An 18,368-nucleotide genomic window follows, 5' to 3' on the forward strand; every position below is an offset into this window, starting at 1 on the left:
CTGCTTGACACCATCTACAAAATGCGATAAGAAATCATGACAGACATGTATCATGATTTGAACATATGAAGGAAAAGCCCACTCCCACAAAACTGGTTAACAAGGAAAAATAGAAATAAAAATACAAAAACTAATGGTTAGTAGCAGTCAATGAAAGGGGAAAAAATGAACAGTTTCTGGAACTCGCTAAAAGAATTTAGAACAGTCAGTGCACTGCATCAGTATCTGACTGCTATTAAGCATTAGTATTCTCCCATGTGCAAGCATCAAAGCAACTAGTAATGATGAATGTGATTATTAATAACTGATTGTTAAAAGAAATGAATTTAAAGAATTCAATTTATCACAATTTGGTTTCACAAACTATGGGCCAAACAAGAGGTTTTGTTCAATAAACTTTTATTGCTTTTCAATGAGTCTATTTACAAACAACACTGAATTTCTTGCTTTCATGATACACAGCAATACTAAATTGAAGTCTAGAAATGTAGGCATCATCATGGGAACCAGGAAAAGGCCAAATGTTCTAACCAGCGTTTTCCTGCTGAAAATGCTATTGTACACAAATAGGAGACTAAGAAAATGCACTTGTATGTAAACACTGTAAAAGTCCTGCCATTTAAAATTCTATACTTAAAATGCTCTAGTTACATCAAAAATAGAAGAAATCTAATTGATACTAATAAGGCATTTTAAAAACTACAAACAGCTCTTTTTTCCAAAGCTAATACTCTGCAAATACAATAAAATCTGACATTTCATATACATTCCTGCTTTATATTTTTATATTTTAAAAGAAGCCACCTGTAAATACTATTTTCTTTTCCAAAACACACAAAAATTACAGTAAAACATAAAAAAGTTCTCAAGTGGAAAGTTATCATTCCCATTGTTCTTGAGCTGTTCCTTCTTTAATGACTCACTCTCACATTCTCCTTCAACAACTTGGTCCACTTTACAGTAGTACAAATTTTAAGACTCATTCAACAGCTTTATCGTCTCTAACAAATTCTGAGGTTTGATAAAAACATTTGTACTGTTGCCATTGACTAAAGCAGAGGAGATGAAAGTGAGAAAGGCATTCAGTGCAAAGTCAGATTTGTGCCATTTCTTAAAATGAACTCAGTAGGCGCAATATTCACAGATAGCACACTTTTAGATGACCTACATCATGGGTTGAATTTATTTATTTATTTATTTATGTTTCTATGGTCTATCATTTAAGACTACAGTTCTTGAAAACTAAACTTTATTGCTGTAACTTAAATGAGACCTTGTGTTCCCTGATTTGTTTTTTTAATATAAAAAATCCAAAAAGTGGGGTCTAAGTTAAAATGTTGTAGAAAAAAGTAGGAAAAAAAGAGAAAAAACTTAAAATTTAAAAATAAATATTTAATGTGGCATAAATTTGCCACTTTAAAATGTATACTAGGCATTTGAAATCTTAAAGCATTCTCGATATTCACTACGATTTTGATTAAAATTGTATTATAAATTTTATACATAACGTATGTGACAATTGGCATTGAGAAAAATAATGTTCTGTTATGATCTTAGCACTGTGATTTTTGTGGTATTTAAAAATCAGTGTAAGTTATCTTAAGATACCAGTACACCTCTGATATAATCTCTGCCAAGTCCCTGGCCTTCTACAGCACACACAGGTTTGTCAACTGTGCAACACCATTTATAGTTTATTACAATTAGACCTGTCAGTCTTCCATGTTACATTAATCAAATCCAGTTGTGCATTATTTAGATAGCAGGGGGCCATAACTTTAACATAAATTAAATATTGCTGGTCTTCAATTTCAATCTGAGAGTGAATACTGACATACTAGGGGATCTTACTTAAAATGTAATTCTTACACATAAGCTACCACTAAGAATAAACACTTGCTTAACGACAGACCACAGTATAACCACATGATAATGTAATTTGGGGGGGAAAATAATAATAGAGCCACTGAATATACATATAATTTCGTATCTGCTCATAGATTTTTCTTATGAAAATATAGCAGTTCGGTTTACTGACATTGTATTTAACTAACCTTAATACATGACAGCAAATGTCTAAATCTACTGTAGGTGTAAATAAAATTATTCATTAATTTTAGCATAACAGGGGCATAAGAAAGTACAATTTCTTTGGGGGTTAGAAGCTGGTTCTCAGCAAAACTTGAATTGGACAGCAAGAAATGTGCACCAGAATCATACTGATGGGAGAAACGACTGTAGCCCTTTGCTACTGCAATACTATTAAAACTGCTTAAAACTGACATAAAGGAGATACCTTAGAGCTTTATGAAATTATCTACAATATTTCCACAAATTACATATAGCACCATTAGCAAAAATGTGTAGAAATACTCATTGAAGGAAAGAAAAAATAATAAGGAGATCCAGTATTATATACAAATGTGAAGGCACCTTGGGACCTCCTCCAGTTTAAAAACTGAAAATGCTACATATATTTGAAGAAACAGGGAAAACTATGAATTTGATGGTACTATAGTAAGTTATTTGAAACCAAACAAAATGGCTTCTGATGCCTGCCGAAAACTGAGAGGAACCAAACTTCTCTTCTTAACAATCAAGAACAGATGACCGCTTCTTTTAGCACAGTAAGAACTTTCCAGCTCTAAAGAAGTTTTTGTTCTCTTACATGTAGGAAGAAAGGAAAATTACTACCTAAGTAAACGAGCAATCTGACTATGGCATATATGTAGTACTTTTTAAAGGATGATCATATAAAGGACAACAGTGCAGTATATTAGAAGTTCTCCAGAATCCACCTTATTTAAGTGTTTCTCTGGTTTGGAATGTTTTTAACACTGAGGTCCATGAGTGGAGTCAACAAACAAAGGATTCTGAGGTGAAATGCAATATCCCCGGTCTTAGATTAGGAGAAAACATACATTATCTGTATTACCTTTAGTGCAAAACAAAATAGAAAAACCGAAGTTATAATTTTAACCATTCCAATATGATTGGTATTTTAAAACTATATCAATAAATCAACCTCCACATTATCAACCTTCATCTATGAGGTTGTGAAGACGCACTCATGTGGAAACATATGGAACAGTTAATTTTCAAGCCAAAAATCATATTTAAAAACCACAAATTAGCATAAATTATCCTTAACATAGTCACACTATTTCCAGTAGTGTGCTCAATGTCAATAAACCAAGAGCTAATTTTTCAGAAGAAAATTAAATATTTAAAAGGCCCATGATATTATGAGGATTGTAAATTACATTTCATGTCAAGGAGAAAATGAAGATTTATTTTCCATTCAATAGCCAAACCAACTAGATTCTAAACACACTTTGCCTTTGCTAATCTCAAAATCGTAATAGGTTCAGAAAACAATTTTTAGCAGCAAATGAAAAAACAAAAAATTCACTTTTGACAAAAGAGGATATGAAAAGCTGTGTTTATCAACACCAACACTAACCATGGATTTTACTCTTTTCTTCTAAGTTTAGAGGGAAATTTTCACAGGTATCAGATCAAATTATAACAGAGTAACAAAAACTATTAACAGAGAGGAAACTAAATCTTCAACTTTCTCCTGAAATATACAGAAAGCAATTATTTCTATCTCATTAAGCGCCAATCCATTCATTTCATTTTGCAACACCAATCTGATATCGCCATTTAATAGAGCTACAACAATGAATTAAATCATACATATATCAGTTAGATATATAGAAAGGGTACAGTAGTCTGCAATATTAAACCTTTTCAAAAGATATTACTACCACTTCAGTTTGATGTAGAACAACAACAGAATGGTCAAAACAATATTTGGTTAACCAGCTGTGGTGTTGCAAATTTCAGGTACACTCATAGCATGTCTTATAAGCAAGAACTTGCAGGACTAAACTAACCTCTGTCTGCGGTCACAATCCTTTGGTAAGGATGGACACGCATATCGTGCCTTCGAACTTTAGTAGCCACCGCACCTAGTTAAATTGCAATTACCAAGACAGTTAGAAAACATTTGAAAAACATTAACAGCAGGCGTATCAAAATGAAGTTTAAATGATCACCTTCTTTTTAAAAAAAATCATTTAAACTAAGCAACAAGTTAAGGCACAGTAGTTTCATTTTTAACCTTAGTATACCGAGTATATATGCACAAATTAATATTGCATTTATTTTAAACATCCGGGTCTTAACCTGCATCAACAATTTATTACAAACTTGATTACAATATTTCATGAAATCTATTAGAACCAGATACTTCAGCTTTACTAGTCACATATTCACTGAAGTGCCTTCCTTGCAGCAGGACTATCTTAAATAATGCCATTTTTAATACTGAAGGTTCATTACTAATTTAAAATAACTTCCAGTTTTTACCATTTAAAAAGTTTTGAAGCAATTCCTCAAGCCTACAGACTGATTTAAAACTAAGTCAATAACTGTGAACTGCAATGAAATAGGTGATTAGTAAAGCAAATAGTACAGAATACATAGCAGTCAGTATACTACCATACACTCATATATCACAACTAGTTATATCATAGCACAGGCTATTCCTAATTAATAGTATTTTTATTTCTATGTGCAAAAAGTGCAAGTATGTCACTGACTGCTAGGCTACATTTTTCAAAGCTGTTGAAAACTAAGCATTTGTTAAAGTCAGCTCTGATGAGGGTTAAGACCATTCTCCAATTCTTAGCCTTTCGTTGGGAAAGCCATACCTAAAGGTAAAAGGAAGGGAATTAAACATTAGTCAATTATGATTTGATGCTCTTAATAATCTTATTTTACAAATCTTACTATTCTCCCAAATCAACCTTCTGAGAATGAAAAAGGCTGTCAACACATTTGAGGTTTGCACTTTACTAAGACTTCCGTTTATTAGTGGCATGTAAATTTGTCAAATCTAACAGTGACTGGTTTGTCCAAAAGTGTTCCATTCTACAGACACTTTTCCCCGTAGCAAAAATTGCCCTAACTCTAAAAATAACGCCACCACACTAATAGTAATGGTACATACACTGCAGCACATACAAAACCTTGAGGTTTGGTGCCTTATTTTGAAGTTTGGTGCCTTATTTTAAAGAACACACACATTAAAATAAGTACTTCTACTCAGTTGACCCTCCACATTTGTGGGTTTCACTTTTGAAGATTTGATTATTCATGGCTATGAAATTATTTATTGACCATTTGAGGAATATTCACTTGCCTTTCCATGGAACTATTATAAATTCAAATGAGTGGTTTTGAATCCTACAGTTCATACCCCACTTTTGCTTTGTACTCAAGTTCTCGGGCACATTTTCTTTTAGCCTCAACAGCTTCCAATTCTGAGAACGGTACTCCAGATGTTTAATGAATAAGTAAAGTCCACTTTATGATGGCATTTATGACACTTTTTAATAATTTCATGTGATCACTAGTTTAAAATGTTGGGAAACTCCCATCAGGACCCCTAGGCAAGATAACTGCAGCATATTTCTAACTGAATAAAATAAATTTACATCCTCAAAGTTTTGACAAATTATGGTCTCTGAATGTTATTAGTAACAAACTGCTGGACAAAACTTTAGAAGAGAACTATCATATACAAACAGCACAGCACAATAATACCAAGATTATGTACATGTCACAACAAAAAAAATCACAGAAAAATTTACTCTTAATTGAGACAAGGGACTGCAACACATCCACCCTGATGATCTTTTGACTGTGTTGGGTGTTACTGTCTAGCCTTTGTATAATAGTCAGTGAAAAAGTATCATAAATTATATACATTTCAATCTTTAGGAGGCAAGGAGGTGTCAAAAATGTTTCAAATTGTAAGCAAGATTCTTTAGGCTCTCAGCTAATTACATTACTGTAATTGCTTTACAATAAAAATATTGATAGTCAACATTATTTGTGTAATATGTACAAATCAATATTTTCCAACCAACCCCAAGTATAAGAGGTACCATCTTTCTTTAAACTATGAGCCAACCCTATTAATAGCATCTTGAACCCAACCTTCTATTATACTCAATAAGCTCTCATAAATGGGGCTGTGTTGTTCCAATCAGTGATTTGCCCAAGAAATTATGAACACACATGCATCCTGCTTTTTCAGTGGACTGATGAAGGGAGAACAAGTCCTACTTTGAAGAACATGGAATGGGAAATTTATCTAACTTAGTGGTTTCTGTTTTCACATTTCAGTCTCTCTCATAGTAACCTAGTGTATCTCACTAAACCAGTATTCAATATGGTTTTGCAGATGTTTTGGAATATATGTCTGACACTGTTGAGGGATTCATGGGAACTGAAATACAAAACATCTTGAGGTCACTGGATTTAGCTACATTAAATCTATAAATATGCTTTTGATTTTAAAATTTTAGTGTTACAATTTTATATTTTCAAAATCTGAAAAGCAAGGACAATGAAACAGATGCCAATAAAAATGCACCAAGGTGCCAAGATGGGCACCAAGGTGCCAAGATGGGTATTTTCATCAAAGAAACAACATCCCTTTCTGTAGCAAACAAGGCAGAAACACTAGGTTAAAACAGTATATATATTGTAAATATACCATATTTCTCTTTTTAGGGCATAAGGCCAAAACACATCCTTCCTAACGCAACTTTAAGGGAAACCAGAAGTTATAAAACAATTATTTTTGGAACATATCACCTAATCTATTAATGGTGAATTAATTATCTGTGAAAAACTTACCTAATACACCACTGGTTTCAATAGGATACTCAAGAATTGATGTAGCAGGTGCCAATGTGTAGGGATACTCATAAGGTGTGTAAATTAAACCAGCCTCAGGTCCTGGGGGAACTATTGCAGCAGTTGGGTGAGGAGTTCCATTTGGCATGACAGCGGTCTGTATTTGTCTGATCAAAGGCATTATGGTAGGGCCAGCTGGCGTAGGAGTACGCAGGGCAGCTGGTGGGAGAACAGGCGCAGGCCCCGTGATAATTCTTGGAGCCTGGGCTGTTGCTGCAAGAGAAAAGGCAAGGGCTGCTACAGTAAGCAAAGAAATTTAGAAGAAAGTATGGAGACAGCAGTGCAAAACATGGAAAGATAGAGAAAGTAGAAAGCAGAAAAGAAGAAAAATAAAAGGAAATCATTAGTACATGCATTGATCACACAATGCCAAAGCACACCATCCAAAAGCAAACAGCTTTCCATTTCCCAGTGTGATTAAGTATGAACATGCAAAATAAAAGCTAATTTAAAATGGTAGAATAGATTTCTAAAACAGGTCACACAGCACAAAAGCTCAATTTAGACCACATGTTTGTTTGTTTTCATTACCTATGCCTTCAAGACTGCATGAGACTGAGAGGCATGCAGGAAACAAAGAAAATTCTGTTGTAATTGCATGTGGAATATTAAAAATAGTGAGATTACAGAGTCCACAGACATTCAGTGAAGCTTAGCTATACAATATTAGCATGTTTCAACTTATCATATTATGCAAACATTTTTATTTGTTCATAACTATCCATTTCCCATATGGAATAAGCAGTGAACACTGGGATATAAACAATGAAAGATAAATGCATGGTTATACTTTTGTAAAATTCTACCAATATTTCTAAAAAATTGCATAGTTGTTTGCAGAACAGAAAAAATACTGTTTAAAACATGCAGGGTTAAGATGCACAAAGTATATAATATTAGCACTGCTTTCAAAATAATTTGAAATAGATGCTATCATTTCCTAGGGGTTAAGTCTTGTATTATTAACATATAAAAACAGTGAAATACAACTTATTCATTTTTAGAACAAATGGCTGCATTTTCTAAGCCATTTTGGGGAACTGAAATAGTGAGAAAATACACCTTAATTTCTTAATCTCTGTTGCAAAGAACTAAGCAAATCCCCGTTTTCTTTAAACACAGACAACATTATCAAATTGAGGATGGATGATAATGTCAAGTAGTATTTTCATGCAACATACCATGAGAAACAAAAGTTGAATCAAAGCCAAATGTGATTATTTTTGGTGCAAACTGCCCCAGAATGTAGATGTGTAGCTCTTGAATGTTACGTTTTTTTCTCTTCTGTAAAATTTCAACATGTTTGCTGAATGAAAATGTCAGTGAGGTTTGAAAGCCTGCATGTGTGTTATACTTTGGAGTTGTCCCACTATAGGTATTACAATTCTTGGATTTTGGAAATTGTTATATTTTGCTGAATGACCAACATGGCTAACCCTGAATACATTTCTTGTATTTGAAGATATCCAGTTTAGTTGCAACAGGCGGGCAGAGGAAGCTAGATGACTGAGACTTAACCTTTTGATATTTTCTATCCTCAACAAAGGTACTGGACTACAATTGGGAAGTTTTTTCTATAAAGCACCCAGAAGTTTTTCTAGATGTAAAAGTACAGAGACTCCCTGGGAAATTTCGTATTTTCTGTCTTAAAGAAAGAACAGTTGGCTTTGCTCAGGAGGGGGACAGCTAGATCTCAAGGGAAGCTACTTTTCTGTTGCTAATGGAGTTGAACCTTTATGATTGCCTTTCTTTTATTGCAGGTGGTCCCTAGTCCTCCCAAGGTCAAGTAAGGGAGTGGTCCCTGCCTACACTGAAATCCCTCAACACTATCTTTTTTTTTTAAATATATTTTATTCAGGTTTTTTATATACATAAAAAGAGTGAGAACATTGTGAGTAAAGGTAAAGATAGTGAAAGGGGAAAGGGTCTTGGATGAAGAAGAAAGAGAAAGAGAGAAGAAAAAGAGAGAGAGAAAAAAAAAAAAAAAAAAAAAAGAAACAGTACTTCCCGTCTTTTCTTTTGGGTAATAAAAAAGAAAAATTTCGTGTTTGTTTTCGCTATAAATCCGCTCCGACATTCTGGTTTAATAAAAAAAGTTTTTCTTGTTCTATATAAATTGTTAGTTGTGTCCAATCAGTTTCTTTTATTGGTTTACCATGTTGGGTCTTCAAATAGTATGTCAATGTATCCATATTCTTTATATCCATTATTTTCAATATCCATTCTTCTTTAGTTGGTGTTTCTGTTGTTTTCCACTTCTTTGCGTAGACTATTCTGGCTGCTGTTGTTAAGTAGTGAAATAGAATCTCTTGATTTCTGTTGAGGTTCATATTTGTTATCCCTAGTAAAAAGTGTTCCGGTCTTAATTGGATGTTGACCTTGATAATTTTTTGTATCGCCTCGTGTATTTTTTTCCAATAATCTTTTGCCACTTTGCATCCCCACCACATATGGAAGAATGTACCTGTCTGTTTCTCACATTTCCAGCATTGATCCTTTACATTTTTATAACACTTTGCCAGTTTTTGGGGGGTCATGTACCATTGGTACATCATTTTGTACCAATTTTCTTTAAGGTCATATGAATTGGTATACTTCAGTTTGAGGTTCCACATTTTCTCCCATTCTGCCATATTTATTGGGTGCCTCACATATGCTGCCCATTTTATCATGCAGTCCTTGACTTGTTCTGTTTCCGTAGTCCATTGTAACAATATTTTATAATTTTTAGTAATTTCTTTTCTCTCATTCAATCTGATTTTGTCCCATAAAGTATCTTTGTCTGCGAATCCGTATTTTTTATCTCTATTGTAATATTCTTGAATCTGTCTATAATGGAACCATGAAACCTTTTGGAATCTATTTCTTACTTCTTCTTGAGTTCTCAATATATATTCCCCATTCTGTTTTTTCAAAACGTCTTTATATGTTGGCCATTCATCCCATCTTAATTCTGTTCTTTGTGCTGCTTCTATTGGAGATATCCAGAGAGGTGTTTTCTGGTAAAATCTTGCTTTATAATTTTCCCATATTTTAATAAGGGCCGATCTAATAAAATTATTTCCGAAGTTTTTCTCCACTTTTTTCTTTTCGTACCACATGTAGGCATGCCAGCCGTATCTTAAATCAAATCCTTCTAGAGTTAAAATTTTTATTTTATTTAAATTTGACCAATCTTTAATCCAGGATAAACCACATGCTTCGTAATATGATCTCAGGTCTGGTAGTCCCAGTCCTCCTCTCTTTTTTTCATCGATCAAATTGAGGAATTTTATTCTCGCTTTTTTCCCTGCCCATATAAATTTAGATATATCTGAATTCCATTTTTTAAATATTTGATAGTTTCTTATTATGGGGATTGTTTGAAACAGGAACAAAATTTTTGGGAGGACCACCATTTTAACTGTGGATATTCTTCCGAGTAACGATAAATTTAGCTGTTTCCATGATTCCATGTCTTTTTTTATTTCCCTCCATTTTTCTTCATAATTGTTCTTTAATAATTGTGCATTTTTAGGTGTAATAACTATTCCTAAGTATTTTATTTTATTCGTGACTTTTATTCCTATCATACTTTCCAATTCTTCTTGTCTTTTCCTTGAGATGTTTTTGGTCATTATCATTGTTTTATTCTTATTAATTTTCAGACCCGAGACTTTACCAAACTCTTCGATTTTTTTTAGCCAGTTTTGGATATTTTCCAATGGATTTTCAATTATGCAAATCATGTCGTCGGCGAATGCCCTTATTTTATATTCCTCTTTTCTTATTTTTATTCCGGTTAATTCTTTGTCCTCTCTTATGTTGTTTAGGAGCATTTCTAGTGAAAGTATGAATAATAAAGGTGAAAGTGGGCATCCTTGTCTTGTGCCTTTCGCTATGTTAAGTTTTTTTGTTTCTTGGCCATTTATACAAATCTTTGCCTCCTGGTTGGTATATATTGATTTTATTCCTGTAATATATTGATGACCCATATCCAATTCTTTTAACAGCATGATGATAAAATCCCAGTTAATATTATCGAACGCCTTCTCCGCATCTAGTGCGAGGAAGGCACATTCTTTTTGATTGTTTCTGTCATAATATTCTATTGCGTTTAGTATTATTCTGACATTATCTCTTATTTGTCTCCTTGGAAGAAATCCGGCTTGGTCTTCTTTTATTCAGTCTGTTAAGAAGGTTTTCAATCTTTCCGCCAGTATATTTGTAAATAATTTGTAATCCGTATTCAAAAGCGAGATTGGTCTGTAATTTTTGATATCCTGAGGGTCTGATTTTTCTTTATGGATTAATGTTATTATAGCCTCCTTCCACGTATTTGGAATAATCTCGTTTTGCATTGCTTGATTCATTATTTTTAGGAGCATTGGTGACAATTCTTGTTCGAATGTTTTGTAGTAACCCGCTGTAAATCCATCGGGTCCTGGCGCCTTTGAGGGGTCAAGCTTCTTGATTGCTTTATACAGTTCTTCTTTTGATATTTCCTTATTTAGTAGTTCTCTATGTTTGTCTGTAATTTTGGCTAGTTTCTGGTTGTTCAAGAACTTAACTATCCCCTCCTTTTCTATCTGGTCTTTTGTGTATAGAGTTTTATAAAATTTGTAAAATTGATCCATTATTTCTTGGTCTGACAAATATTCTTTGTTCTCTACTCGTATCGGAGGGATAAATTGTTTTTGTCTCTTCTTCCTTATTTTTGAAGCCAGCCATTTTCCCGGTTTGTTAGCATTTTCATAGTGGTGTTGCTTGATAAATTTCAGTTTTTTGGCCAGATCCTCTGATTCTAAATTTTCTCTTTGTCTGTGTAGTGCTTGCAAGCTTTGTTGAATATTCTTGTTGTTGGGGGATTTTTTTAATTCATTTTCCATTTTGCTGATTTCTTCTAGGTTATTCTTTATATCCAAATCTTTCTTTTTTTTCCTAATTGAATTTTGTTGGATAAAGTACCCCCTCATTACCGCTTTGGAGGTATCCCATACGGTTTGGATAGTAATTTCTGGCGTTTCATTAAGGTCAAAAAATTCTTTCAGAATTACCTTATTTTTTTTAATGTCTCCTTCTTCTTTTAGTAAAGTGTCATTTAGCCTCCATTTCCAAGTCTTTTTTCCTTGATTTAGTATCATTTCCATTGGGCAGTGATCTGTATGCGTTCTGGGTAAAATTTTGATGTGATTAATATTTGTGGTTAATGTGTTAGAGGCCCAAATCATGTCGATTCTTGTCCATATTTGGTGTCTGTTAGAGAAATAGGTATAGTCCTTTTCTTCTTTGTGATTCTTTCTCCATATATCCTCCAGGTCTAGATCTTTGTACATTTTCATAAAATCGAGAGGTAGTTGTCCCAATGATTTATTTTTGTTTTTCGTCGCTTTCTCCGTTTTATCCCACTTCTTATCCATTATTCCATTAAAGTCTCCCATAATAATTAATTCGTCGTGTTCCTGGTTTCTGATTAATTCTGACAGTTTTTTCACAAAGATTTTTTTTGGACCATTTGGCACATAGATGTTACATATTAAGATCTTTCGTTTGTCTAATTGTAATATAATTCCCACTATCCTTCCGTCGTCATCTTTAAATGCCAACTGTGTGTTTAGTCTTGGATTTGCATAAATTACTACTCCACGCTTTTTTTCAAGGGCTGAGGAAAAATATTCTTGGCCAATTGATTTTTGGGTCAGATACGATATGTGTTTTTGGGAAATATGGGTTTCTTGCAATGCCGATATATCATATCTGCCCTTCCTGATAGCGTTGAAGATTTTTTTCCTTTTCTGTGGGGAGTTTAGTCCGTTAACATTATTAGAGAGGAATCTGATTTCCATCTTCTTTGTTTTTCTCTTCTTCTTCTACTCCTTCTTCTTCCTCTTCTTCTCTATCGCAGATGTCTTCCTCTTTTCCTGATTGAATATCTTCTTCTTCCGGAGAATCAAACCTTGCTCTCTTGGTTTTTTTGGTTTCTCTTGGAACCATGCCTTCTTTAGATTTACTTTCACCCATCTCACTTTTCAGTCTTTTATGGAACTCCCTGGCCTTCTCTTCAGTTGTCAGCCAATACTTATTCTCTTTGTAGGAGACCATAATGCCCTCTTTTTTTCCCATCTGAATCGTATTCCCAGTGTTTTCAGGTCCTCCGTTAAAAAGAAATATTTTCTCCTCTTTATCAGGGTCGATGTTGGGTATTCTTTAAGTATTGCTACTCTCTTCCCTTTAAATATTGTTGGTGTTTGGCTATTTTCTTTCAAAATTTCATCTCTAACTCTTTTTCGTCCGAATTGTACTATCACATCCCTATCAGCTTTGTTTCTCTTAGAGTAATTCGTAGTTACTCTATATACCCGGTCGATATTTTGATCTGCTTCTTCTTCTGTTATCCGTAGTTTCTCTGCCACCATTTTGGTAATGATCAGTCTGATATTTTCCTTTGCTTCTTCCTGGATGTTTCGGAATCTTAATTGAAATTCCAATTCCTTTTGCTCCCATTGTTCATATTTATCTTCTAATTTAATGTTTTTTTCCTCTAATCCTTGCAATTTATTGCTTATTCTATCTTGTGTTTTTTCTATTTTCTTTGTTTCTATCTTTGTTTGTTTCATTTCTTGTCTTAAATAGTCCAGATCTTTCTTCATAACCCCTAATTCCATTGAGATTTCCTTTTTTAGTGTATCTATTTCTTCTCTCATCTCTTTCCTTGCCTCCATTCTTTGTTCCTCCGCTATCTTTTGATATGCATCTTGTTTTTCGGAGATTTTCTGCATCTCCCTCATCAAATCACGGAGGGATAGGTCATCCGGAATTGAACCTCTTCTTCCTGCACCCACTCCCGTTGCCTTTTTGTCATCCTTAGACTTTAGAAATGCCATTTCTCTTAAGTTTTGTTTTCTTTCTTTTCTTCGTTATGGTTCGTATTTCTTATTCAAAGCGGAAGTTTCTCCTTCACTGTAGTGCCTTTAATTTGTCTGATTTAATTTTATTTTAATTCATCAGAAATTCAATATTCGTTGTATACCGTTTGGCATTCAATAATTGTCTTTAAATATTTAATCTATCTTTTCTTTATTAGTACTGTGTCCGTGGGTTTGCTTATATAATTTACTTAAGGCAGTATAGTGGTAAAATACAGTGTAATGGTGTAGTGATATAGTATAATGTATTTATCCTGTAAGTTTATTTATATGAATTTATTTAGTTGAAGTCTTGTTCTACCCTATGTCCGGTATAGGGTTGTTGTGGCTGCTTTTCTCCTCCTTCTCCTCGTTAATTCTTATCTTTTCTTTTCCTCTTTCAACCCTTTGGATCCCCTCCCGTCTCTACTTAGTTTCTTTCTAATTTACTTTATATTACTTTGTAATCGAGTCCTTCCACTTGCCAGGGTATTTCGATTTGGGCTCTTGTTTCCCCCGTGCCGAGTTTCCAGAGCACCGCGTCCGTCTGGGTTTATTTCCTCCTTTTCTCGTCTCTGCCCACACCTCCCTTGTTGGCTTCTTCCGCCCAGACTTCTCTGGCTTCCGCCCTTTGTCTTTCCACCTTCCGCCCTCACTCTCCCTCTTCCTTCCTCCTCCTTTCGTCACTATCGCCACACGCTCTCCTCCCCCGTCTCCCTCTTCTTCTATTTCCAGTCGCTCTGGGCCTCCCCCACAGAGCACTCCTTTTCCAAGCTCTTTGTTTATTACCAAGGCTCCGTAGACAAAACAAATCCTCCGTGGATCTCATCTCCAAGGTCAGTGCGGTCTCGCCGCCATTTCCTAAGGTTATTTTACGTTTTTAATTCTTTTAAGTTCTTCTAGCGATATAAAGAGATTCTCAATCTTTTGCTTTCTTTAATTCTTTAGCCAAACGTCAAGCTTGGGATAGGATCTACTTGTAGAAAACTCTGGCATCCCCTCTCCTGAGTTGTCTGTTATTTTCTGTTGATTTTCATTCCGTTTCCATTCTCCATATTATTGTTAAGTAATGATTTTCGTCAATATGATCCCAGTTAAATTTGGTAGCGGAGGAAGTCCCCCTTAGAAAAGAACGTTTGTTCAACTTACTTTTCTGTGGTCTTCTGTTTCTTGATTTTAAAAATGGGCGTTGGTAGGCTGTTATCCCGAGGTGCTTGCCTCAGTTCTCCTATGGCGACCAGCTCTGCCCCGGGATCTATCCCACTGGATCGTGGACCGACCACCCTTGAGGGGTAGCCGGACGCTTGACCCTGAGATGATACCCTATGGGCTTGGCTGTCCTTCAGGCATCTATCCGTCTGAAAGTGAGAGTTAAAAACTCCTCCGAATCGCCAATAGGACTGACGTTGAGAGAGAGCCCTCTCGTCGCCCTGCCAGCCACCATGAGCGCCACACCGGAAGTCCCTCAACACTATCTTATCTGAAAACAGAGTAGCATCTGAGACAGAATGTAAGGCTGATGAAGATAGCAGTAAAGATTCAAAGCTTACATAAAGTATTTGTGCTCTGAACTTAGCATATTAAAAGCATTGCTACTTGTTTATTTTATCCATGGTCAACATGTCTACCTGTGAACAGAATGATGTATGCATGCCCAAAGCACCGTCTATAAAAATTGTCTGAGAATCCTACTGAATGAGATGAGATGAAGGTGGAAGTCGTAGAGGAAAATTTGAATATAGCAACATTAGATTTCGGGGCATATAGTACAAGTTTGGGAAAAAAATCTAAATGGCATTGACAAGAATTTCGTCCCACCCACCCTTTTCCTGAATACTGAAAATGTCAGTACTGTGGACTGTGAAGATAGGTTGGCTATGTCATTTTATTTTCTCTGGTGCCATGCAGTTCCACATTTTCCATAAGGAGAGCTGATTTGTCAATCTCTATTGTTTTTCTTCACCAGCGTTATCCTCTTGCTAGACATCAGAACACAGGACCCATTAATGAAGATGGCATATCACTCAGTCTAACCATTTTCCCACTCAGTAGGTCCTACAACTTCATTCCAATTGCAAATACATATTTAAAAAAAGAAGAGGAAAGTGTGATTGCATACTGAATGATTGAATAAATGGGATATGACAACCCCCCCTGGGTTTTGTCCTCTGAAACCTGATTATTATAGCAAAGAAAAAACCAAAACCAAAACAAAAGAATTAGAAAAAAGAAGATAGGGAGTTACTGCTAGTAAAAAAAAAAAAAAGCTGGAATGGATTTTTCTGAGATAATGAAAAATTAGGACACCAAAGCAGTTTAATCTTTGTTTTGAAAACAGATGCTGGTGGCAAGGTAGTCAGCCTTATGGGAAACAAAACTATAACATTTGCCATCCTTTTTCATTTTCAAGGGTGTTGAGAGACAGGTTGATGCTTGTTGTTTAGGAAAAGGAAGGCATTCTACAATATACCGAGAGAAGGAAATATTAATTGGCCTCACTTTTCAATATAAACCAACTGAACTTGCACTTTATAATTGAAACACAATCGTCCAATGAATTTTATATTGAATTTTATGACAGTGAGGTCTAATCAATGAACATGCAGAAAAGTACAAATTTGGAAAATGGGAAACAAAAATCATAAGAAGGGAAACTGTTTACTAATTACAGATGAAACATACAAAATACATATATTGGAGAAATGTGCAGGATTTTAGAGAAGTCTCTACAAAATGAACTTGTTCTTTAAAACCAATTCAAACCATGTCAGATACTTTTATACATTCTAGATTGCTAGCAGAAACAACCTTAAATCTGGAAAAATTTGTGAGTCGTCGGAATGTTATCCTAACATCAAGCACATGTGCAATTTTAAATGAGAGTCCTGCTCATGGAAGGTGCTTCTGTTTGAAGTATGCATCAACAAACCCATAGACACAAGCTCAGTAGCAAGTAATCAAAATTATCAGCACCTCCCTTGTCTTAAGCTGTCAAAAACCCAAGTCATGATACAAAAAAACCATAAATACAGTACAACTATACTAAAGTTTTAGTACTGGCCTCATATTCCAACTTCTTCTTTCTATGTCACATACAAATACATCTTCAAACATTGCCATCGGAAGACTAAATGGAATCATACAGATAGAAACAGGGTGCATCATATCATGTATTAAAAGGCTTTAAAGACCAGTAAACGTATTCTTTGGCACAAATCACAATTTAGATCAACACATGGCAATGGCAACTGGATATGAAATGCAGTCAGTTCATCGGAAAAGAGCATGAAGAACCTCAGCCATCTGATGTAACCTACAGAAAATAATAGCCTTTTAATCTAGTTATAGGAGCCCCCAATGGCGCAATGGGTTAAACCCTTGTGCTGGCCGGACTGCTGACTTGAAGGTTGGGTTGCTGACTTGAAGGTTGCCGGTTCGAAACTAGGGAGAGCGCAGATGAGCACCCTCTATCAGCTCCAGCCCCCTATGCAGGGACATGAGAGAAGCCTCCCACAAGGATGGTAAAAATATCGACTATCCGGGCATCCCCTGGGCAACGTCCTTGCAGATGGCCAATTCTCTCACACCAGAAGCAACTTGCAGTTTCTCAAGTCACTCCTGACACGAAAAAAAAGCTAGTTTATTATATAACTGACTTGTCTCACCAAGAAATGACAAATACCAATATATCTACAGCCTCACCATACAGGAACAGAAATTAATATACCATTGTAAATGCTTCACAACTTATGTTGACTAAATTTTTCTCTAACATAGAAAAGAGTTCCCCGGCTCTGGAACTCGCTCCTCGGGGAGATTAGGCAGGCCCCTACCCTCTTCTCCTTTCGGACGAGCCTGAAGATTTGGCTCTTCCGGGAGGCTTTTGGTGACTGATCTCTGTATGATCGACCTGTTGTCCATTACAGTGAATGCCTTCCCCAGTATTATAATGGCACTTTATAGCCACCATAGCTGAGTAACCTCCTTCCCCTCATGACATGATTTATTTGCACTTTTAGCACTTTGGCCTAGATTCTTTGAACCTAATACATGATTTTAACATTTTATCTTGTATGTGGTTTTTATGACTTGATTTTATTGTCTGATTATTGGTTTTATTGGTTTTATTGTTTTGTTTTTATTGTTCTGTTCGGGCTTGGCCCCATGTAAGCCACCCCGAGTCCCTTCGGGGAGATGGGGCGGGGTATAAGAATAAAATTATTATTATTATTATTATTATTATTATTATTATTATTATTATTATTATTGCATGTCCAAAATCTCTTAAAGATGCAAGAGCCTTCCAGAAAAGAGGTTCATTCCATGACAATGTCTATGCATATTTTCAAAATATGCAGCCATGTCCCCTATTTTTTTTCTTCTCAAAGCTGTAAGACATCAGGTAGAGAAGGTCAGAGAAATTCCAGAGCACTCCGGAGAAAACTGGTCTATTGAACTGTGTAAAGCTGATTTCCTTTTCTTCGGTTAGTAACTTATTTTGCAATAACCTAGGTTTTGGGAATAATTAAAACCTGTTGTCAACGTTATTTCAAGCAGAGTCCAGGTGGATGAAAGGGACACAGACTGGGCAGACATGTTATTCTCTCCTTCTCATGCTTCATTCCACTATGGCATGGCACAAAACTCAGAAAAGCTTACACTTTTGGTGAGGGTAATTGCAGCCAGATCAAAAACAATGCGTGCTAGCTA

General features: G+C 35.1%; 1 protein-coding gene across 7 annotated transcripts in view; it reads right to left on the minus strand.

The window, feature by feature from the left end:
• Positions 1 to 18,368, minus strand: part of qki (QKI, KH domain containing RNA binding) — a 183,095-nt gene that overhangs the window by 22,607 nt on the left and 142,120 nt on the right. Inside the window, exons 6-8 of one of the 7 annotated variants that reach the window (XM_008123129.3) lie at positions 7,306 to 7,329; positions 6,715 to 6,987; positions 3,900 to 3,974 (exon numbers count right to left, since the gene is read on the minus strand). In XM_008123129.3, coding sequence (XP_008121336.1) covers positions 3,900 to 3,974; positions 6,715 to 6,987; positions 7,306 to 7,329 — 372 coding nt within the window. Of the gene's footprint in view, positions 1 to 382; positions 4,719 to 6,714; positions 7,012 to 7,305; positions 7,330 to 18,368 lie in introns of those variants that run through there. The other 6 variants (XM_003215756.4, XM_008123135.3, XM_008123123.3 and 3 more) reach the window with 6 other exon arrangements.

This window comes from Anolis carolinensis, chromosome 1 (assembly GCF_035594765.1).
Source record: "Anolis carolinensis isolate JA03-04 chromosome 1, rAnoCar3.1.pri, whole genome shotgun sequence".
Lineage (NCBI taxonomy): Eukaryota > Metazoa > Chordata > Lepidosauria > Squamata > Dactyloidae > Anolis > Anolis carolinensis.